Source organism: Myiozetetes cayanensis, unplaced genomic scaffold, assembly GCF_022539395.1.
Source record: "Myiozetetes cayanensis isolate MyiCay16 unplaced genomic scaffold, myiCay2020 scf6-25, whole genome shotgun sequence".
NCBI lineage: Eukaryota > Metazoa > Chordata > Aves > Passeriformes > Tyrannidae > Myiozetetes > Myiozetetes cayanensis.
In genome coordinates this window covers 32,051,960-32,076,072 of record NW_026087853.1, presented here as the reverse complement: position 1 = coordinate 32,076,072, position 24,113 = coordinate 32,051,960, and the positions used below count along the sequence as shown (strand labels likewise).

At 40.7% G+C, this 24,113-nt stretch overlaps 1 protein-coding gene across 2 annotated transcripts in view; it reads left to right on the top strand.

Moving 5' to 3' along the window:
- PLEKHH1 (pleckstrin homology, MyTH4 and FERM domain containing H1) overlaps positions 1 to 24,113 on the top strand; it is a 58,184-nt gene that overhangs the window by 17,573 nt on the left and 16,498 nt on the right. For both annotated transcript variants that reach the window (XM_050335147.1, XM_050335146.1), the window contains exons 3-18: positions 828 to 890; positions 3,580 to 3,729; positions 6,681 to 6,764; positions 8,283 to 8,364; positions 11,047 to 12,044; positions 14,779 to 14,857; positions 15,425 to 15,513; positions 16,017 to 16,167; positions 17,178 to 17,317; positions 18,066 to 18,176; positions 19,257 to 19,343; positions 20,068 to 20,229; positions 21,167 to 21,247; positions 22,198 to 22,377; positions 22,515 to 22,623; positions 23,519 to 23,631. In XM_050335147.1, the coding sequence (XP_050191104.1) occupies positions 828 to 890; positions 3,580 to 3,729; positions 6,681 to 6,764; positions 8,283 to 8,364; positions 11,047 to 12,044; positions 14,779 to 14,857; positions 15,425 to 15,513; positions 16,017 to 16,167; positions 17,178 to 17,317; positions 18,066 to 18,176; positions 19,257 to 19,343; positions 20,068 to 20,229; positions 21,167 to 21,247; positions 22,198 to 22,377; positions 22,515 to 22,623; positions 23,519 to 23,631 (2,679 nt within the window). The remainder of the gene's footprint in view (positions 1 to 827; positions 891 to 3,579; positions 3,730 to 6,680; positions 6,765 to 8,282; positions 8,365 to 11,046; positions 12,045 to 14,778; positions 14,858 to 15,424; positions 15,514 to 16,016; positions 16,168 to 17,177; positions 17,318 to 18,065; positions 18,177 to 19,256; positions 19,344 to 20,067; positions 20,230 to 21,166; positions 21,248 to 22,197; positions 22,378 to 22,514; positions 22,624 to 23,518; positions 23,632 to 24,113) is intronic.

The window sequence follows — 24,113 nt, the reverse complement described above, 5'->3', positions numbered from 1 at the left end:
CCTGTCGAAGTGGGGCAGATGTTGAAAGATGACCTTGAAAACACAGAATTAGGTACTAGATTGCTTTAAAGAAAAAAAAAAAGAACACATCAAAAAATGAGCTTTAGTGATAAATTGTTAGAGGAACCCCAGGTATAGGTGCTATCTATATTTCATGAGAATGTACTTGTTTATGTACATTTAGGATAAAATTCTATTCAGTGCCTTTTGACTTCAATAGTACCAATGCTCAGATGTCAAATAACAGAATCGCCAGTTTGCAAAGCTGTTTAAAATGCAAAGAAGCATAGGAAAGTTAAGATCATTGTTAATCTTATGAGTTATGAGCCTATGAGATGCTTTTGAAGCCAATGCAAAATACTAATCTGTTGTAATGTGGCATCATAGAGAACCTGCCATGAGCTTTCCAAGATGTATTAATTTTTATTTACCATTGTGAATGAATCCTAGCTAAAATAAAATCAGGGAAGAATGGTGCACTGTAGACAGGCTTCTTGCAGGGACAGCCCATGGTGTGTAAATTGTAGAGACGAGGTCAAGACTTTGGGACTATTTCTTTGACCCATGTAATGAATGATGAAGCTCACTAATGAGGCAACAGTTCCGGTAAATTCAAAGTAGGGCATTAGACTGGGAAAGATCAAAGGCTTTTTTTTTTTTTTTTTCTCCTGGTCAAAGCTGTCCAGTTAACCCAAAAGATACCAAAGAAGATCTGTAGACTTGCACAAGAAATGGAAGATTCCTCAGTAAAACAGGTGAATTTCTAGGTGATATTAATTTATTTTCTTTCTTTCCCCCTCTTCCATCTTTCTTTTTGGGCTCTGAAGATGCAGGAATTGGAGCAGAGAGTGATAGAAGCAGAGCAAAGAGCTGAGGATGCAGAGAAACAGGTAAGAGATTTTTTTTATGGTTGCTCTGGTACAAGTCCACCAGTAACTCCCTCTAAATTCCTTCTGGCCTGGCATACAGATGGCACTCTGCAGTGCTATGCCCTGCTAGGGAAACACTGATTTACAGTAGTGAATGGATTTTCTGGTCTACTTGCCAGTCTTTGAGCCATAGCTGTGAACAGGTGCCTGAATATGTTGAATCCTAAGTGAAAACTAACGCCTTAGATCTGCCTCTCAGCATCACAACCTTTACCCCCTAGTCCACGGTAGGCATGCTTGGTTATGGAACAGGAAGGGGATGTTGTAACTCAGGATTAAAGCACAGAGATAGAGCTGCCTGGCAGGTCCTCAGAAAACAAATACTTAAGAGTACTGGTAAGGACTTGTCTGCAAGTAGAGAAGGTTCTGTGAAAGAAGTAGGTTTTGCAGACACACCCTTATCACTTGTTTTGGACTTTCTTTTTAGTTAATTACTGCTCTGGCTTAAGAGCCCGTGAAGAAAAACATGAGTTGGATTCATTGCCTGTTACTGGAATCATCTACAAATTAGCTAGTCCTTCTATGCTTCTTGAATAATGGAGAAGGGGAGAGACAGTGAGACTTCATCTTGTGAACAGGCTATAAAGAATAGGGGACCTTTGGGAAGCAGACTGTTGTACAGTCTGCACTGCAAGGAGTATTACAGAAACAGAAGAGCCAAGAAGGGCCAGGTAGTCTGGGCTCTTGCATCACTGCAGAAGAGGTTTAAAGTGAAGCAGCTCCCTCCAGCTCAACAAAGCTGCAGGACTGAGCATTGAATCAGATTAAAGCACAGAACTAAAAGCCATACAGGATGGCTGAGAATGGCTGTCAAAGATGAATTCAGTAGTGAAGGACTGAATAGGAAGTGTTATAAGCACTGGGAAACATATTGCCTAGGAATCAAGAACTTGAAGTACTGGGAAAGGTATTCTGTCTGCAGAACATACTTTTTCATGCCAATTTGATATTGACATCAAAATCTTTTACTGACCATCGTAATTATAGGAAAGATGCTATGTCTAGACACCACACTGTTGGCTTCTATGCTAGATCAGCAACTGCCAACCAAGAATAAGAATTATTCTTGAGAGTGGTATCAGTAAGTTCACACCCAACCAAAACAGGCAAAGGTAACATAATACAGGCAAAAGTGACAGGTGTGACAACACCAGCAGGAAATACAGTTACTACCACAGGCCAGTGAAGAAGGTTTCGTACTAGCAGACACTCAATGACAGGAGTAGAGTGTCCATGATATGGTAAGATGCAATGACAGCAAGGCAGAAGATGGAGAGCAAGTCAAATCCAGGTCCGAGAATGGGCCAGAAAGGGAGAACTTGTTTGGGAAGGTGTAGCAGAAATGAGGGTTGCCTTCACTCACCTGCCACCTGCAGAAATGAGGGTTGCCTTCACTCACCTGCCACAGCAGTTCTGTAGCCATGTGTTGGCAGGTCCTAAAGACTAGCAACCCTCAATGTTTGCCTTTACAGCAGCCTTATCCGCATCCAGAGGTAAGTGTTCCTAGAGAAATACTTCATTGCTGCCTGGCAGCCTGAAGAAGTGACAGCATAAGAGCAGGACCATTCCTTTTCACTAATGAGTACATTCACCATGAATGAGAAGCAGCTGACAAATGAGAGGGCTCCGCATCAAGTGCAAAATCCCTTGTTATCTTTCTCTCCAGGAGTCTGGGGGGTTGGATTTATTAATTCAATGGACTCCCTGTAGCTGCCAACCTCAATTAAGGAAATCACATGTTTGCAGTCCCCTCAGTGAGCCTCTAGTACAGAGTCAGCATTTGGGCATCAGACAGAAAGGAGGGGCTATTTCTTTTTACTATAATCACCCTAAACTCTAATGAAAACACATCCGACTCAGCAGGCTTAGTGTTCTGGCTCAGATGTCGGGTGCCTACCTTTCTGATTCAGTATGAGGAAGAGGCAGTTGGTTTCTCTGCCTAATACAGGCAGACAGGAGGACAAAACATAGCTTCTGCAAGTATGAAGTGTAGGCTGCTTAACAGAGCATGAGTAACTCTCTTGCACAGACTCTGTGAAGTGCTCAGATTGCTGCCTGCATTTTGTCTGTCTGGTTCTAAATTCATGCTAAATTAATGGTATCTGGAGTTGGTTTCTTTACAGATTTAGCTTCTTTGGAAAGAAGCTGGTGTTGGAACCTGAGGTTTTCCCATCATCAAATTCTGCAATTAGCACATTTGAGTTAAGTTTAGGGATTCCATTCATCTTTAGAAATGAAGTCTTTTAATCCACTGCCATAGAATGAAGTAATGGTAAAATGAAGTGACATTACCGAGAGACACAGGTTTTGAAGACAGCAAAGAGGTTTTAAAAATTTTCTGAAAACCTGAAATGCTTCAACAGCAGCTAGATTTTAGTGCATTGAAACTTTGTAGTGAAGGAGCATCACAATGGTGTTTCTCTTGCTGAGATGAAAAAGTTTTGGCACTGGTAGGAGCTCAAAGATAGACAAATCTTCTGAAATATCTAACATGGTAACTCCTTAGTAGGTCTGGAGAAAACACTTGTCAGAAAGATGGGAGTTGCCAAAACACTTTTGGTTTGTTGAAACACAGTGGTTTGTTTTTTGTTGTTTTGTTTTTGTTTGTTGGTTTTTTTTTATCTCCTTCTGATTATTATTATTATTATAGGTCAGAGTTATGGAAGAGAAGATAAAACTAGCCAATGTGAATACTTGTGAATCGGACAGCACCCTGCAGAGGAAATACCAAGACCTGATGGGCACAGTGCAAGGAAAAGAGGATCTGATCAGCAGATTGGAGACACAGCTAGCAAAACAGGTAGGGATATTTTCTATAGGGAGACCTGAAACTTTCATGAGTTAGAGAGATTCTGTAATGCGTGGTTCAAAGGAATGGATTATATCTCTTTGCGTGTCAGCCTCTCAGTTGCCTTCAGATCAGCTGTAAAATGATGCCTGCTCAGTACAAGATCCTCTGTTTCCTTTTCACACAGAACATTCTACCCTGCTTCAATAGTCCATGTCTCTTCATTATAGAAGATTGGTCAATGTGCTTAAAGAGCTTTCTTATGTTAGTGTTGAGACCCTAAATTGTAATGCTACCGTCTGGTCACAGTGTTTCTCTGACTTCCTAGCATATAGATTGCTTTACAAAATCATTACGTAGCCCATTTCTGACTCTGTTTATGCTGCTTCTGGAGAAGGGTCTTCTCCCAGTCTTCAGCAATCCTGTAACATAGTTCATCTTGGAAGAAGTTCTTTGGAGAGAGTTACTGTGCATTGGAATGGGCTGCCCAGGGAGCTGATGGAGTCACCATACCTGGAAGCATTTAAGAAGAGACTGGATGTGGCACTTGGTGCCATGGTCTAGTAGACAAGGTGGTGTTGCATCAAAGGTTGGACTCAGTCGTCTCAGAGGTCTTTTCCAACCTAATTGATTCTGTGATCTCTTGTCAGCTGTCCTCACTGTAAAAAAGCAGCTGTTTCACAATGTGGATACTTCTTAGTCTCTTCCATTTCCAGTTGGTCAAAGGAAGGAGCTAGTTCTACAGCAGGGCTTCTCTTTTGGCTCTGGTAAAGGCCTTCCCCTGTGGTTTTTATACGAGGAATGAGTTATTCCTATGTGTCGCAAAGTAAATTACTTTTAAATAGAAATAACTCAGTAGAATTTTAAAGCAAAAAAAAAAAAAAAAGGCCATTTGAGTTACATTTAACTAATTGTCACCTATTTCAAGGACTATTAGTAGAAATCTTACTGTCCCAGCAACAAGAGGCAAAATGAGATTCTAGAAATGAAAGCCAAAGCTTGACAATTCCAGAGAAGAAACACTCTTTGTCAGAGTCACTGGTTTAGTTTCAGAATGGGATGAGATGGTGGCAATGATAGAAGGTCACTAAGGATCCCTATAAGGCATCCTATTTGTTTTCACTGGGATGGGAAAAGCTGTGGAGTTCAGAGTGTTATTAAGAGAACACTGAGGTCATGTCTGGACCACACAATAGTGTGGGACACAAAGAATCTCTAATTGCCTTTGGATCTTTAAGCACAATAACTGCATTTATGGGTGCTGTGCCTGAGTGAATTGGTTCTGCTTAGAAGCAGGGCTTACTAAGCTTGGTGACAATGACGTTGTCATGCCACATTCTACTTTAGAACCCTAAATAAAATCTTGGCATTGTGCTTTGCCATATAGTATAGTAATATTTTGAATCTTTTACCTCTTGGACCCTGATTTGAGACAAGTCCAGGTCATTAGGGATTCAAAGCCATTTCCCATATGATGGATATTCAGAGATGGTAGATCTACTATATGTGCCAGATCATTTCAGACCTGTAGGCATATCTAGTATTCTAACTCCAGCAGAGGTTGAGACCTGATGATTAGGAACACACACAGTCATATAAAAGGGAAAAAAGCTAAATAAACCCTCTTCTTGAAGCATGTGAAGCATGCATGTATGCAAACATACTTGAATAAGAGCATTTAAATGTGCAGTTGTGGTGATAAATAGCATATGGTAACTAAAAGTGATGTGAAGATGTGAGGAATTTTGCACAGTCTACTTTGCATTTATATGGTATTCATCAGTGTAAAAAACTTAAAGTGGGAGGAAGCACTGACATTTTTATTATCATAATTACCAATATTTGTTCACATCAGAAAAAACAATCTAGCAGGGAAACCACCAAGTGCTACCAAAAGTCTTTACCCATTAATTGGAGAAACCAGAGCTGAATGTGCCATGTAGCATATATTCCTCCTCCCTCCCTCCCTTGCTCCTGGAACCGATTTCTTCTTGCAGATGTTTAAATCATTGTGTAGATAGTAGAGCTTTCAGTGATGTTGGTTCTGATGGAGCTACACAGGAGATAAACAGAAGGCTTCAGGTGTTCGTGGTATTAATCCAGCATCTTTCAAAGGAAATTTTCAGAAAAGTTAAAAACGCAGCTGAGAAAACACAGCTGCAGAAATGATATAGCAATATTGCCCAAGCAGATATTTTGGGGAAAAATGTTCATTGTGCAAATCAACAGTATTGCCATAACACCTTTGTGTGGACTAGAACCTGTTTTAATGGATATGTAAACATACAACCACTTACACCATCTGAAAACCTCCTAGCACGTCTTAGCGTTTCAAGGTCAAGTTTTGGAGCTGGTGTTTTGGTGTTTTGTTTGTTTGTTTGTTTTGTTGGGGTTTTAGTTTACTTTCTCAATGAAAATATTTTGTGTGTGTTAAATATGTTATTAGTATTAGTTTCCATCTTGTGTATCTTGAAATTCTGTGCCCTACACCTGTCCTTACAACAGGTGAATCCCTTTTGCTTGGAATGATTAGATTTTATAAGTCACTTGTAAGCATTGCTTAATTCTTATTAACTGTGGGCAATAATGTGTGTGTGGGCTGGGGTAACACTACAGATGTCAATAGCAAACAGCAACATTGCAAAACCATCTAAACCAGAAAAAGTTGCAGATTGTGCTCAAACTCTGGTAGGTGAGCAATCATTACCTGAGCTGGATTTTGCTATTCCAGAACAAACTCGTGAAACAACCCTCTGAATTTAACTCTAGAGACCATGTAAGACAACTTAGATCTTGATTTTTTCTAAGGCCAGCTAAGTAATGATCTCCAAATAGCTCTCTTAAATCCTATATCTGGAATGGGAGATTCAGCATTTCACTCACTCCTGGTGCAGTAACTTACTGAGAACAGTTAGTTGTACTCTCCTGATGTGTGTAATGTTGGTTTTGGTTTTTTGGCACAGAAACAGCTGAGGACTGAAGAAGCCAAAATTGTTCAAGAGAAAGCTGCCAAAATCAAAGAATGGGTAACGTTTAAGCTCAGGGAGGTAAGTCTTTAGCTTACTGCCAAGTTTCAAGGCCCGTGAGTACGTACAGTGGCTGCACTGCTAGTGGGCTCCTATATAGGACAGTAGTTTGAGGACAGTCAGTCTGCCACAGAGGCTTTCTGCTTGCTTGGCCCTACAAATACTCAGTTGTAGAGCTAGGGTCATCACTCTTAGGTGAGGACTCTATTGGACAAACTATAAGTGACTGTGAAGTCAACAGTGCCCAAAAGCACTCTCTGAAGAAGGTTTATTAGTCACAAGTAGCTTTCACCTAGCTTTCCTCTGCCTCTCCTTTTTTTTTCTGGGGGCTGTTTCTGTCTTTCTGACAAACCAGCTGTAACACAAACATATCCTTTGCTCTGCCTTAATTTACCAACTCTGACTAATGCTGTTTTCCTACTGCCCAGTATTTTCTCATCTCTAACCTCTCTGTCCTATCCATCCTATGGACTTGTGCCTCTATCTGGGCCTACCCTCTAGAAAAACAAAGATAGCAGTGGGTCAGTGTGCAGTTTTAAATATGCAGTAATAGTTAACAGCTGGGAGTGGGGCTATCTGGTGTTTTACTCCAAGTTAAAGACACATATTTCCCAGTTTATGCCAGAAAGGGAATGTGTTAGCGTTGGAAGAAACAGTCTTTGTGGGAAATAATTATGTTATGATGGGACTTTGTAATATCACTGGATTGCCTAGATAATTCACCAAGCTGCTGTGCTGCTTCTCTTTCGTTTTCCTGTATGAGATAACTTAAGGTGCATTTACATTACTGACTGGTGCAGCATAAAGGAGGAAGCACAGGGTAACCCTGTGGTGTGGCCTGCTGTGAATCCAGGACCATACATTCACATTATGTCTTTACTGCCAATGAACTTTGTGCCAGATGCTGATTCTAGGTGCGTACCATGCAAAAGTGGAGCACTGCCAGTTGGAGAACTTGGAGTCTCTTTTGCTAATGGGTTACTCTAGACAGCACCACTGGTGTGGTTTCAGTTTTGCCATCAAGAAGGAAGCCTGTCTGGCTGCACCACTGCTGTTTAAGAATGGATGCTGAGACGCCTCAAGTAAAGGCGTAAGACAAATTTGCAAAGAAACTCTCATCCCTAATTGGAAATGTAAATGTACCCGTAATGTTTGCCCCTTCTTTCACTACATACAGGGTGAGATGGAAAAATGCTCCTTCTGGGTAATGTTTTTTTTTTATTCTCTCTTTCATGACAGTTATTTCTGCAACAGGAGTAAATGATAAACAATATCAGGGGAGTAAGTTAAAAGACCTCTTTGAGAAGTGCAATAGTATATACAGAGGCTGTTTGAGAGAGCAAAGCAAAATGTTTAAGTGGGTTGTCCAATGCAGCTGCTGAGCAGAAGGATTTCAAGGTGATTGGTGGACTCACACATCATTTTTTTCCTTGTTAAGACACTTGAATGTGATAAAGATGAAGACATGTTCTGTATAGTGGATCACATGCACACACAGTTTTGCGTTATTTTTCAGTTTTTATTGTTGTTGTTTCATAGCTGGAGCTAGAGAATTACCACCTAAAAAACTGTAATCAGAGGCTGATGGAGCAAATTGAAGCCCTTCAGGATACATTGCAAGGTAAATGTGTTCACCTGGCATTGTAGCCTAGTAACCACCACAAGAGTGGAAGTTAGCATTCCCAGGTTGTATTCTTAACTTTGTCAGAAATTAACACTTGTAACAGCAAGCCGTGGAATTGCTCTGTTCCTCAATGTATCTGTTTTTAAGATGGGAATAACATGCTTACCTGCCTTAAACTCTTAATTGTTTTCCCACTAATAATTGAACACCGAACCCTTTTCTAAAAATCTGCTTTTGCCATTAAAATAAGCCACTTGTGCTCTTGAAAAGCCTTTATTGAAGTACATAGTAAAACTCTCCATTCACTTCAGTGCTGGACGGGAGAAAACCCCAAGGTATTTCACTCTGCCTCCACATGTGAGTTGTTGTCATCCTCACAGAACCTCTGCTGGCATGTGAGCTGAGGAACTGAATAATCCAAGGCAGTAGATGTTTGGTCTGCCTTTAGGAAGCTGGGTTCTTCTGTGCTATCAGGTTGGATTGGAGAAAGCTGCTTATGGTGTTTGGGCTTTTGCAGTTTTTCTCTGGTGGACAGATGGAAAAATTTAGTCTCCAGGGCCTGTACTCAGCACCTTTCATTGCAACACACTTTGCAGAGGAAATTCTCTCTTAACTATTTTCTTCCTTTTATTTTTTCATGAGCTTGGTTTGGTTACAGTAAGATAGCTCGTTTCCAGAACTTCACTGGGCATGTGGGCAGGGGGCATTTCTTTCCTGCAGAAGTCTTTCTGGCATTCCTGTCACTCCACAGCTAGGGAATAAGGCAAAATTCCTTCTAAATCCTGCCACGTTTCTAGTGAAATGCTTTATGAGTGGCTTTTTCTCATCCCCTCTGGCTCTGACTGTTCACAAAAGGAGAATGCCTGGTAAGCTGCGTTAATAATCTGGTATTAAGTGTTCCCTGGATCCCAGCTCTCTGGGCAGTAAACAGCACTGCCCTCTCCTCTTATGCCTCACTAGTTTCACTATGCCAGGCTGAAGTCAGAGGCCTCTGCAGAGAGACAAATCTCTTCTTGCTTGCTATGCTAATAGTAACAGCTTCCTCTTCTTAATCTCCTGTCACATCCAGGAGGCTGCAAAAATACCAGCAATATTTAAAATGAATGGCCTCTTTTCAGTCTACACTAATGATTTACCTCAGGGTCAGGGGAAAATGTGTGCCAGGATTTGTGTGTGCCGGTGTTACGTGTTAGCTTTGTTAACATTCAGTTCCTTGTGACTCAAGCACCAAGGTCTCATGGTTGCCTTTCTCAGCAGGTTTCATCCTCTCCACTGTCACCAGTAATTTATTCTACTGTTTGCTCTTCCCTCTGTAATTTTGTGTCTTCAGTTTGTTTCTACTTCCTTGTAAATCCCATTGCTGGTTAAGAAATACCTATAAAGTTTGATGTTAAGGCAGCATTTTCAGTGATACCTATGCAGAGTCACACTCACCCATATTTTGCAATTTCCAAAGCATCTAATGATTTGGGGTTTTTTTTCAGTCAGGCAGTATATAAATGCCAGTGTCAATCAAACATTCTCTGACACTCCAAGTTTTATCCATTCTTTCTCATACCCTAAAGCTACTATTCAGAAGAAATTGTAGAACTGAGATAGTCTTTAAATCTGCTGATTATGGAACAGAAGAATTTACAAGAATTATAAAGTGTAGGTATTAAATAGAAAAAGGACAGCAATCTAGGATCTATTTTTTATGTCATCTTCTAATATAGCAACTGAAAAGGCAGAGAAAGAACTAAGAAAAGAAAAAGATTTTACAGCAAAACCGTATTAGAATCTATTATAAAGCTTTGTGGCAAAAAGCACTGTGTGGATCATATAGCACAAAAGGATAGCAAAAAGGTCTAGGGAAACTCTTGAAAAGAGAGTAACCTCATTGATTGGTGTGATGCTTAAGATGATGCTTAAGATGATCTCCATACCTTTCCTGGAAGTCTCATCTAGCCCTCGGGAAGGGGTGGAATCATACCATCTTATTAGATGACTTAAATCACTGTAGGTCCACTAAAGCCAAAAGCAATGCTAAGCAGTTCTGGCCACTTGGATGTTTTTGACAGGATTGTGTGGGTAAGTGCACTTCCTTCTCATGGCTGTTTTAAGAGAGAAGAGACATAATTGTGTATAGGTAAGAGTAAAAACTGTTATATTGCATTAGACTGAAAGCTTGCCTAGGCCAGGATCCCATCTCCTGGTTGGTTGTGGATGTTTCAGGAAAGAGCGTAGGAAATACTGCAAGTAAACCTGTCTTCCTCTCCATATACCCTTCCAGCTTCTGCTGTCAGTAGCTTAGGAAGTTTCTAGGCCAGAGCTTCCGTATTACGATACATTACTTTTTCTGGCGTATCTGTAGCATTGTATTTCCTTTTTTGTCTGGGAAAAAACCTTCCTTCTGTAAATTTCAAATGCACTGCCTGATAATTTCATTAGGCGCCCCTTAGTTCCACTTTTGTAAGAAACAGGGATTAATCATTTCCTGCTCATCTCTCCTATGCTATTCCCAGTTATAAATGTATAGCATTTTTGTTATAACTGTACCCAGCAATCTCTTTCCTGTTCTGTATAGTCCTGACCAGGCCAGGGTGTTATTGAAATACAACTGGCATGAGCATACATTAGGAAGCAACAGTTAAGACATTAAAGCATTTGAAGGCCCTAACCATATGTTCTCCCTTTTAGATATGACCAGCATTCCTCCCTTTGAATCTCTTTGGAACTGTAATTCCCTGAAGCCCAGAGCATCACAGGCCTCTTTTGCTGAGAAGATAGACCAGAAATCTGTGCTCCTTGCACCTGGTTTCAGAGAGTTGTGTCAGACAGGACCTACCAAGCATGTCCTTTCTTCAGCAAATACAGTCCCTGCCAATGACATGTTTACTGAGAATGGAGAGGATAAATCTCTGCTTCCCCAGAGTAAGCTGAAGCTCATGTCTGACCCATCAAGCTGGAATCTCTCCACAGAGGAAGATGTATTCCCTGAGCACAGTTTAGGGTGCTCTGATCCTGTATCAGTGGACTCTCCAGCTGAGACAACAAGAATTCTTGAGGCTTTGACCTTTCAGTCATCTTTGAAAGAAAACTGTAGTGCTGTGAGCACCTTGAAACAAGTGGGTTTCGATGGCATTCGCTTCTCTGATGATCTGAGTGCCAGATTCCACTCCCGCCAGCTTGACTCCTCTTCCTCAGGAGAAATAATGAGCATGCTTGAGGGCCATCTCCAAACTGCTGAACCATCCCTGGTTGTGTCAACATCAGCTGTTACAGCCCATTCCTCCTGTGCAGGGAGGGAATGCAGCCTTGGGAGTAGTATGACCTTTCCAAAAATACGAACACCCAATACACCAAGAGACAGTATCCAACTGGCCAAGAGACATCACAGCCAACCACAGCCAGGGGCCAATTCTTTCCATCGTGTAATGCACTTAGAGACTAGCACTTTCCAGCCCATAACAGACCCTCCAGTCTGCCATGGGCTTGTGGAGGAGACAGATATTGATGATGATGGAGTGTTGGAGAAGATGGATACAGAATGTGGACTGCTGAGGGAAGAAGCTGGAGCATGTGAGGAAATATACCACTTACCTGCAGGGCAGAAAGAAGCTGTGAGTTCTGAGGCTGGCATACTCGACCCAGGTGGTAAACCTCCAACACCACCGCTGCACAGATTCCCATCATGGGTAAGAAATGCAGGGCCAACAGGCTGAGAAGTGCTGCTTATCTTTGAGTAGTGCCCAGTAGTTAGGCTACAACAACTCAAGCAATTGTTACCTGTGGACATCACGGGTTACATTCTTGAACCACCAAGTCTGACAGTTCCAGCATGACAGGGGCATGCTGGTTCCACTGACAATTTTTTTTCTTCTTTTCTCTTTGTAAGGGAAAAAAAAAATAATGGAAAAAACCAGTGCTCAAGAAACATAGGAATATAAATAAAAGGGAAGAGGTGCTGCATTGTGGTTTATCATTATGGGTCATCAAAAGTTAGTCCTTAGTTCTGTTGTCACATGTGTAAGATAGAAAATGACTCATAAATGCAGTGGACCAGATGACATTGCTCCAGAGTGAGAAAAATCTGGGAATACTAGAATAAATACATGGATTAGATCTCAGCATTCCTATCTCATGGTATGATTCTGCTGTTAGGAAAATGTTGTGAAAACCTTTGGTAAAGCGGTATACATGTCCTGTTGCTTACATTATGTGAGAAAGGGGGTTGTTGTTCTTGCTTTCAGTTATTTGTTAGCTGGATTGTTTGCTAGTCATAGAATTGTTTAGGTTGGAAAAAAGAAAAAATCTTCCCCTCAACCACTGACCAGGTTACCTTTTCACAGAAGGAGATCAGGTTGGTCATGGAGGACATAAACCCATGCCAGCTGGGCCTGATCAATTGGCTGTCCTGTACATGCTGTGTGATGGCACTCAGAATGATCTGCTCTATGACCTTCTCTAGCACTGAGGTCAGGCTGACAGCTCTGTAGTTCTTCAGATCCTCCTCTGGCCCTTCTTATAGATGGGTGTCATTTTTGCCAACTTCCTTTGACCTTCCCAGTTGATTAGGATTGCTGGTAAAAATGATGGACAGTGGCTCAGTGATCTCCTGCCTGTAGTTCTTCTAAGTTGCCTGCCCTTTCTTCTGGAGGTCATAAACACTCCTTCTTTTACTAGGTTAAGCCGAAGCTCTCTGTTCAGCCAGGCCGGTCGTCCTCACTGTCTCATCTTTCAGCACATGGGGATGGCCTGTTCCTGCACCTTTAAGGTTTCCTTCTTGAAGAGTGTTCAGTTTTGCTGGACTCCTTTGCCCTTCAGGACTGACTCCCAAGGGACTCTGTCAGCCTTGGCTCCTAAGGAGGCCAAAGTCTGTGTCAGTCTAACCTGGTGAAAATCAATGTAGTGTCAAAAGAGATGATTCTGTTTTTATTTGCTTTTTTAAAAGGCTTAGGCAAACAAATGATTGACTGAAGGTGCAAAGTCAAACACTCATTGTTAATTCTTATGTTTTATAAATTTATTTTCAAGGAAAACTAAGTGTTAATTGTGGTCTTTGACCTTTTGATCCTTTATGATACCAATTTAAACCCCAGTATAATCACATGGAGCCCCTGGTGGTCTAGTGGTAAGGTCGCGGCGCTGTCACCACCGAGACCTGGGTTCGATTCCCAGTCAGGGCCACTCCCGGGCAGATGGAGCTCATTAACCCTTAAAAAGGCAATCCATCTACATCCTAAGGGCCTCGCTGCCACCGTCCAAGCTTGCTTGGCCCTGGCAGATGAGCCTTAGGATTAAAGGGTGGGCTCAGTTCCGTGCACACTGTGTCTCACCTAAAAAATCCAATGCGCAGACTGGAAGGTGTAAAGACCTTCCCCGGATCTTCGCTCGCGAAGACTGGCCATTTATTATTATAATCACATCCACTTTTCCAAAGAAATTTATTTTTTTTCAATCCATAATATGGAACTGTACTGGGAGTGAAGATGGATAGTGTGGTAAAAGAAACTGCAGTTTTTTCTTTTAGACCAGAGTCAAGTAAATGTATCCAAGTAGGGCAAATTTAAGTATATCAAACAGTAAGTCATGAATAGAATAATAAATAGTAGCATAATCAGTAAGAAATACCCATTACATTCCCTGAATAGGAGATGTCTGGGGAAAAAGATTCTCAGAGTATTTCATTGGAAACTAAGTTTCAATGCGAATACATACAAAAATACTTACTCTGTAATTTCTTTTTTTGTGTGTACTTGACTTCACAGTCTTAGGTACTTTCACGTATATGTACTATGTGTTCTATTTCATAGTGTTTGGTTGTATGCTTTTAGGAGCAGCAAGATTTTCCTAGCTTTGGATTTTATCCATTTCAGAGTGGTTAATGTCTTAGCGACAATATTGCTTTTAGATACAGATTTGGGTTTTCCCGCTGGAATTGTTACCAGTTCATGAAGCAGTTGGAGATCCTTTGAACTGAAAGCTCTGTATGTTGTTATAACTGAGACACGGGCTTATTGAGATCATTCCAGACATTTGTTTCATTCCCTTATCAGAGAATGGGCATCCTTTGCAGGTGGTGACTCAATAAATTGTCCTGGTTTGTGGCAGTTCTTTATTCATTTTAATGCATTGTTTATAAACTGGAAAACTCACATCTCTTTCCAAGCTGTGATATAGTAATTTATTGATAATTGCATGTAGGTGTTCGAGTCTGTGATATCATCTCTGTAGCTGGGGATTCACACAGAGTAACGTGCTTCCACTAATGGTCATTCACACAACATAGGGTGGAATACAGCAATCTCAGAGAGCCCCTCCTTCCTGCCCAAAGGTGTGACTGTGGTGTGATTCTGTGACATGAGCATTTCTTTCTGCAAGAATCACATTTTTGTCTGATCATTGTTGTTCGTGGTATTATTGTTTCAGGAGAGCCGAATCTATGCTGTGGCAAAGTCTGGCATGAGGTTGTCTGAAGTGGCCATGGTGAATGATACCTCCAGATGCTGTAAGTTCTAGACAAGATCCATCCTTAGAGGGAGTTTCTGGTGACAGTGCAGTACCTGGGCTTCTGGCTGTTCACATTTCTTCATTTCCTTCCCTGTTTTCAAAGTAAATTTGATCTCACAGATAGGACTGGAGGAGGACACATCTGATCTCAGGGATGGTTTGTGCTGGGCTGTTTGTGCCTCTATGTTCAGTGGCATCTTCAGGGATTCCATTATCTCCTTCATCACTTTTGTAGCCACTCTTCTGCCTCTGCATGTCTGTGGCCTGGTTTTAGTCTTATTCACCATCACTGTCCCCTGTTAGGGCTTTTATCTGTTTGGACGTGGGGCACCAGGTTGCCACTGTACCATGGAGAGCACAGGGTGGGTAAGATGTCTTACAGGCTAAATGGAGAGAACTTTGCAGCTCTCTGTGGGAGTTGTATGTAATTAATAACATGTTCCCTGGTCTTTTCGAGGCCAGATTGTCCAGGATGGCAGTCCTTGATATACTTCTCCATTGAAACCTTCACCTTTTCACCAGTTTGTATTACTTGCTCTCTTGCTTTCTTTCTCATTTTTTCCAGTTTCCAATTTCTCGTGTTCAACTTCTGGGCCATTTACCTGTCTCATCTACAGAAATGTCACTGTGCCAGTCTACACTACGCTGAAGGGGGTAAGGAGTTACCTCACTTTTCCTGTTATGAAAAGCATGGTCCAGACCTGCTAGTAATTTTAGAGAAAACAGGATGAAGCTGTGCAGCGAAGGAAAGAAAATTAGAGAATGTCAGGAAGTACTGGACACCAAAAGAATGCAGAAGGAGTAGCAAATGATAAATGTGTTTAGGAGTACAGAACATTGCAGCAGTTTTGGTCCAGGAAGCTGCACTATGAGGCTGTAGAAACCTAGAGGTGATGGTGGGTGCAGCCTAAAGAATAAAATGGAGCACAGGGCTTGTGGAACAGTATGAGGGTGTAACCAGATGAGACCGAAACAGATGGGACTAGAGAGTCAGCATGGAAGTTCTCAGACCAGAAGGGGAGGAAATGGGGGCAGAAGTGGGCAAGCTGATGTGAAAATGAAGGGCATTGATTGCTCTGCCTCCTTATTACGTAAGCAGGGATTGTCCTGAAGAAACTCTTCTTTCGCATGCTAACCAATACAGGTCTGTTTTTCAGAGAGCCACACAGATCAGCAACGTGCCTTTTGTAGACGAATCTTCAGGATCTGATGATGACTGTGGCTCCCATGCCAGCTTAAGGACTTCCACTGCTGGATCTGAGAACAAGAAAGCTAGCATGCCAGGCAGCCCTCGTGCAGTGAAAAGAGGTAAAGTGGGAGTATTGCTACTGAGCAGGATGAACTGTTGTCATCACAGGTGAGGCAAGATGCCCTGAACAGCATCATCACTGACAGGCAAATGCTCAGCCATAGTGATGCTACTAAGGAGTTCTTTCAGAATCTGTGCGGACATCAACAGCTACTCAGTAGAAACCTCTTCTCTTAGGTGTTTTTTACTGCTGATAGATTTCCATTCAGGCAATTGCTAAACTTAGATTGTGGGAAGGATTTTTTCCCAAATTCATCACATATCCAGTGGTCTGTACCTTTTCTGTGACTTTTCCTTGAAAGCAAGCTAGTACTGGCACAGTAAAGAAAATGTTTTTGTTTTTTTTTTGTCTTTGTCACTGGCTGGTAATGTCTTGACCAGTAAGGAAGTCTTTCCTATCTTTTAGAGGCATCAGGTACTTTGCATCCTGACTAGGACATTTTTTCTTATCTGCTGGGAAGGCTAAACTGGATCTTTGAATGGAATATTCATTATAATTGGTAGTCGATAAAATAGAATCATATTTCATGTAGTCTTAACTTTTGTGATGCATTGGCTGATGTGTCTCTGCATTGCCATGGACAAGTGGTGGAAGAGTCACAGAAAGCAAAGCCCCATTTTTAGTGAGGGAGCTTTTTCCTTAGTTGGAAGCAGAGGGGCTTTAGACTTTATTATGGATGTTTACAGCTGAAAACAATCTGTCTGCCCTTGAGATAACAAGTCCATTGATTTAATTTTTTTTAATATTTTTTATTCTGTCTTTATTCAACAATAAATTTATTTCACTGTCAGTATCCAAAACTCACTTTCACTACTTGTCTTCCTAGGGAAAAAGAGGTCTCAGAAGTCTGGTTAGTGGGGTTTGAGTTTCCAAAGTCTGATCTGATTTCTTCTTCTTGAACAAAAAAAAACCTTAGTGGTTAACTCAGAAACTTTTTCAGAGTGGGGAAAAGTTCAGTGCGTGCTTCTGTCTAGCCATGATTCTCATTCCTTCCTTTATTTTAAACAGGTGTATCTATGTCCTCACTGAGCTCTGAGAGTGACTATGCCATCCCTCCTGATGCCTATTCCTTGGATGATGACTATTCAGAGCCAGAACATAAGCTACAGCGAACATCTTCCTATTCCACTGATGGTGGAATCTGCACTGTAAGTCTTGCTACATTACAGTTGTAAAGGGATGCAAACAGAGCCTTGGTCTTGAAGAAGCAAACTACAGTATATTGAGTTATCCCCTGCAAAGTGACAGACTGACAGACTGGGCGATCAGTCCAGCTGACAGGTATCAAAAGACACTATCTAATGCTTCAGAAGAAGGTGCAATTTCTGTTATGTGGTTAGATTTAAATATGTGCATCAAGGGCTGTATTCTTTCCTGATGACCTGTACTGATTTCCCGTAGTCATATTCTACTTTAACGATGACCTTACACTTTTGGGACAAAACAAGTTTGGAAATTCAGAGGAAGGATAAAATATTTTGTCCTAGGAAAAATCTGGGAACATGGATAGCATAAATTCTGTACTCTTGAATTTAAGAGATCAAGCAGACAAGGAATGGGAGTCTAATCATGGCGTAGAGACAGCCTTCACTCTGCTTTGGAATATCAGTGTTTTGATAGGAAGACAAAGAAGTTTACAATGCATCAAACAACCAGTGAAATTATCTTCAGATACCTGCTTTAATAAAGAAACACAAAGTGGTATTTGCAGCTACAGAGATAGTTTAGGAGTCTCTCCAAGCTGAGCAGAGAGCACTGACCTTTGATGGCTGCTGCTAAACAAAGCAGAAAGTGACGGAGATGCAGCAAACATCTGGGCTTGACTTCAGCACACTTTCATTTGTATTTTGAGAGGTGCAGGATAATGTCCTATCCCCTTTGTTTTTTGCCCTCCAGGAACCCATGGAGAAATCAGGTTACTTGCTCAAAATGGGCAGCCAGGTAAAGATGTGGAAGAGACGATGGTTTGTTCTTCGAAACAGACAAATCATGTACTACAAGTCTCCGGTAAGTCACTGGAATACATTTAGTCCTCTCTGGAGAAATACTCATCAGTCAGTGCATGGGGTTCTGAGGGAAACTACAGCTTCCAGGGGGAAAGAAGAAAGCTGGATGCTTTCATTTTTCACCCTCCTGCATGGACATGGAAGTACTAGAAAACTAGGATAAAATTGAAAGTAAGCTTTCATGAAGTTAAAATTTGTTTGTACGATAAAATACTGCTATTGTTTACCTTCATTATTGTGCTGTATTTAGCTACATTACAGAGAATTATACTTAGGGATGTTCACCTTCCACAGTTTTTTCCTCTGGACAGCAATTTCCTCCACACTTGCATAATTACACAGTATTTCTGTGTTTATACACATCTTTGCTTACAAGTCAAGAATATTGAGAAGATTGATTTTCAACTTTTTCATTTTTGTCAGCTGTCATATTCTAACAAGAAAAAATACATCCTAGGGCACAGGGCATCTTTATTTCTGACACTGGCTTTATCCATTAGAATGCACAAAAATGTTATACATATATATTATATTCATATATATATATACCATATTCATATATATATATATAATTTCATAAATATTCAGAATTTAGACTGTTGTTGGAAGTGATTTTTGGAAGACCCTAGTCCAGCTAACACATTGAAGAAGGACTGTCATCAGCTGTAAACGGTTTTATCCCAAACCAATGGTTTTGTCTAGCTGAATCTTGAAAACTTCTAAAGGTGGAAATTCAACCACCGTCCTGATACATGTTTGTTATTATATTGTCTTCCCAGTGAGAAAGGCTTTGGTTTGTTGGTGGTTTGGGGTTTTTTTCTAATGTACAATTTGAACTTCATAACACAGTATTTGTCACCATTACCCTTGTTATATTGTCTACCACTACTGAGGAGACTTTTGCTTCATCACTGCAGTGGGATCACACTGTCTCACAGTCAACCTGGCAGCCTTCAGCTGTCCTTTCCAGCTCATGAATGCAGACTCTGACCTGCACATGCATATTAATTGCTGTATATAAGTACTCTACTATCCATCCAAGGTTTCCTACTGAAAAAACTGTTTGCTTTTCTTTCCTCAGAGCGATGTTATCCGCAAACCACAAGGGCAAATGGAGCTGAATTCCTCATGCCAAATTGTCAGAGGTGAAGGGTCCCAAACATTCCAGGTAGGCATTGCTTTTTTAGCCTGCAGATAACACTCAGTGGCTGGATGAGTGAGATAGTACTAGGAACTCCTTTTTTTGAAAAACTCTTCTCACAAGATCTCTAGCCTTTTACATGCCTGGAGGATCTGAAGAAACATCTGAAGTGCTGGATTCCTACTTTTGAAGTACTAGAAGTTAGACCATCAGTGGATTCAGTTTTGCATCATTATGTTAGAGGACTTTATTATAAAGGCAGCATTGAAGTTTCTCTCATGTTCTGAAAGGCACATGGCCTGACCTGTGAGCTATCTTTCTGCTCTTATGGAGTTGAAGTTGCTAAGGCTTAATACTATTAAATTCATAGCATCTTTCCTTTCAGAGTTACAAGGTAGTGAATGCAGAATGCAATACAAAGTGAAGGCAGCAAAACCCCCATATTTATGTAGACATTGTAAACACCTTTACAATGAAAAATTAGCAGCAGCACTGAGAAACAAGAAAGGATGAGAGGACGTAAAGCCTCAATATCCAAGAAGAACATCAAGAGAGCTTATGAGAATTCGATTTATTTGAGTTTCATTTCTTTCACTTGGGCTTTGAGGATTAGTACCTTTTTTCTTACCCTCAAAAAATCCCTCCTGAATGACCAAAAAAAAAAAATCTGTATGGGATAAAGAAACTCAGCAGCTGAAGAAAAGATTTGTAGGTGTGTAGATTTATATTTTCTCACTCCTTTTCCTTCCAGCTTGTGACAGAAAAGAGGACCTACTTCCTGACAGCAGACTCGCCCAACATCCTGGAAGAATGGATTCATGTCCTACAGAGTATCCTGAGAGTACAAGTGACCAGTCCTGTTGGTGTTCCTCATAGTGATGATAAACCTACTGTGAAAGGTTGGCTAACCAAGGTAAAATAGTATTTCATACTTTATTCAGTTTGGATCAGTACCAACTTCTTGGTTTGTACAGTAAATGTGAGCAAGAAACCAGTATTTCAATACTCCCAGTAAGAGTAGGGGAAGAAAGAAAAGTGGCAGTAGATTTCTGTATTTCAAAGCAAAACATTTATATAAATGATAAGGAATGGGACAAACAAGGCTACTGAAAGATACCAACTTTGTCAAATAGTAAGTAATAACAAATATCTAGCTTATGTGTGCTTTTCTTCAACAGAATTCACAGCATATCATAGCAAAAACATCAGGAAACCGTTAAGTCACATTTAATAGGTCTGTAACTTGGAGAGTTCCAAGGAAATGGCTTGTATGGTTCTAGGTTAGCATTTATTCAAGTCATAACAGACTGCATGTACATTAGTGCAAGCTACAAAGGCTGAGAATTCTTATGCTTTATACCATTTTCATAGATTAGTTTTGCATTGCAAATTACTATGAATATTTTAATATCATTCTGATCAGCTTCTAAGATGGCTAAAGACAACCTGCATCTTTTGTTGTTTTACTACAACAGGAAACAGCTCCTCAGACTACAGGTTGGCTGGTCTTTTCCTGCTGAGATGAACTGATTTGGTTTTATAATTTTAAATAGGTGATTCTTCATATTGTATTTCAGAATACAGAAATGATAAGTTATTATGAATGAGTAAAATACTTCACCAAATCTTAGACCCATTTCCATAAGCACCTATGTCATGTCTACTTAGGAGTACTTTCCTGCTTTTGGAAGTGGCGCCCTGTATGTTTTGAGAGGAGCTTTATATTAGCATAAGACAAATAATATAAGCAAGGTTTTAAGGGAGAGGTGACTTGGAAGTTGAAATTCCAGAAAATTGTTCCAGCAACACTGCTGATGTTAAAAGCCTGTATTTCTTTGTCCTCCTTACAGGTCAAGCATGGTCACTCTAAGCTGGTCTGGTGTGCACTGATTGGAAAAACTTTCTACTACTATCGAAATCATGAAGATAAGGTAGTTCCTTTCCCCCTTTTTGTTCCTGAACTCTCCCATTTCTCGTGAAGCTTTCTTTCCTTCTACTGCTTCTGTGTCTCGTGCTTCAAGCTCTTCCTTGGTTGTACTTTTCCTCTTCTAACAGCATCTGTTCCACAAACAGAATCAATATTTTCTCTGATTTTATTTATTTTTTTTTTTAAACTGGAATGACAGCAGACTTAAAATGCAAGTGATTGAACTTTCTCGTATCACTGTATATCTTGTTTCTCATTTTCTCCATTTGGTCTTGTCAAGCCTTTAGAGCAGACTTTATTACAGCAGCTGATAGATATCTGCATACTGTCATGAAAATTAGTAGCAACAACAATATGGGAAAAGGGGGGTCATTTAATTAGTATAATGTGCTTCCATTTCTGGAAGCTTGGGCCAATAGTACATTACTTTGTCCTGGTTATCTCAAAACCCAAGTTTTAGAATATCAAGAAATACTGTGATTCGTATTTGGGATTGACCTCCAGAGTTAGCACAGCAGATATCTTCTCTTTGTCTGAATCTACTTACTTATGTAATTTTAGGAGTACTTATTTTCCATTACCAAGCAGAAAGTCTGACCAGGATCAGAAAACAGTGGCTCAAGATACTGAGCAACTGACATCAAGTATAATGGGAAGAAAACAGCACCTTATGGGAAAAGCCATCTTTTTATTTTCATATTCTCATTCTGATCTGTAGATAGTCTCCCAAGAAAAATAATAAAAGTAGTGGCATACTTTCTAAGTGTCACACTTCATGAAAGAGAAGAGATTCTATAGAAATGCAAGATTACATTAGCTAAACACTGAATTTATTATTTATTCCTTACGTTTTACAGAGCTGCCAACATTTTGATCTGGCTTTTCTTTCCCAGTGTTCCCTATCCATACTGGAAGATTAGCTACACTTATCTAACTCGCTTCCACTCCTTACAGTGTCCCCTAGGGCATCTGCCTATGCGTGAGTCCAAAGTGGAAGAAGTAGACCGTTCCTGTGACTCTGATGAGGATTATGAAGCCACTGGTGGAGGACTTCTCTCATCCCACTGTACACTGGTGATTCACCCACAGGACCAGAGTCCCACATACTTACTCATCCGCACCAAACAGGAGAAGGTATAAAAGACAGTCTCTTTTTTTTTTGGAGAGCAGGAGTCTGTTTGGTCACAGTGAACAAAGGGGTCACACAGGCTGAACCTGTTTGTAGAAAAGAGGTCTGAATTGATCCCCACTGTTCTCATCCTCATGCCTAGAATACCTGGCTGTACCACCTGACCGTTGCAGCTGGTAGCAGAAATACCACAGTGGGCACATCATATGAGCAACTCATTGGAAAACTACTGGATGCAGAGGGAGACCCTAGTAAGTAGAAACCACAAACTCTTCCATGGCAGCAAAGTATTGAGAAAAGTAATTTCAATTTTCAGTTTTAATCCAGCCGAAGGTGAGGGAAGGGGATTTCAGTATTACATCATATTATATAATGTCCTTCTCCTCTGGTTCCCAGACAAATCCATCTCAGCGTCACATCATTTATTAAAGCCTCTGAAACGTCTGTAACATTAATTCAAATTAAAATAAAGAACTGGAGTTTTTTTGTTTTCCTGGTTTTGTTGGTCTTGATTTTCCTTTGCAGGAGATCTTGACCATACAAACAAATTCTCTTCCCTCTAAATACACTCACACGCAGTTACCTGCACATCTGTTTGTCTGCATGTATGAACCTTTACACATACATCCATGTTTGTCCGTTCCTCCTCATCTTTGATACATGCTCATGCGTGTATGTTTATGCACCATGTTCTCAAATATGTATTAACCTATGCATTCATACGTAATCCTCTTTTCCTGCACACTCACATATTCCTGGACCTATATGTGAACCTTGCTTACTGCTGAACAGTGACTTGCACTAAAAGAGAACAACAGCAGCAGGCAGCTGCCCTAGCAGGGCTTGTGTCTCTGGTTTGAACACACAGCTGAACAGCTTCTTACCAGAGTCCTGGTAAGAGCTGATGAGAAACTCTAATGTGGCACAGTTGAGGATGGCAATACTTTCTGCTGATGGCTAATGCTGCCAGTGACTCCTTATCTGTGGCAGGCTTTGCTGAAATCAGCGAAGTGTCACCAAAGATAATGTGACCTAGTGCAGTGCTGCTTCCTTGGGTGCTCTGCCATTTCAGCAAGGCTCCTCATAAGCATGGGCACTGTTGTCTTTCTTCTAACGCTGCATGTTTTTGCGCATTTGCTACCTCAGGTTCTCCTCTGTGGAAACATCCTATGTTGTGCTACAGTAAAGATGGGTTGCACACATCCCTCACCACTCTGCCATCAGAGGCTCTACAGACCGAAGCTCTGAAACTTTTTAAGGTATTTAAAGGGTTGGATGGATATATTGAAAGGTTTTCAGTTATTTTGCTCTGTTGTTGGGGCACTAACAGTATTTGGTCATGTTTTCACATTTACTGTCACTATTGGTTGCTGTAGACAAGCCTGCTGAGTTATATTTAATTACAATAGGACAGTTGAATATCAGGTGTCATTCATTCTTTGGAGGTTTAATTTTTCTTGTGCGTAATCTGGGTTTAGGAGTACTGTCCTCCACAAACTTTATGCTTCAAAGTTAGCTTTATCTTCCCCTTTCCTCTCCAATAGTTGGATTGAAAGAAATAGAAACAATTTACTGACAAACTCAGTTGTTCAGTAAGACCAGTTGTGAAGCCACTGGAGACTGTATTTTTTGCACTTAACAGTGTAAGATCAGCAGTAAGACTGGACAGTGTGAGCAAGGTAAAGCATAGGCTTGGAAGGCAGAAAGCACATTTGCCCCTTGATTCTCTTGCTGACTTGTA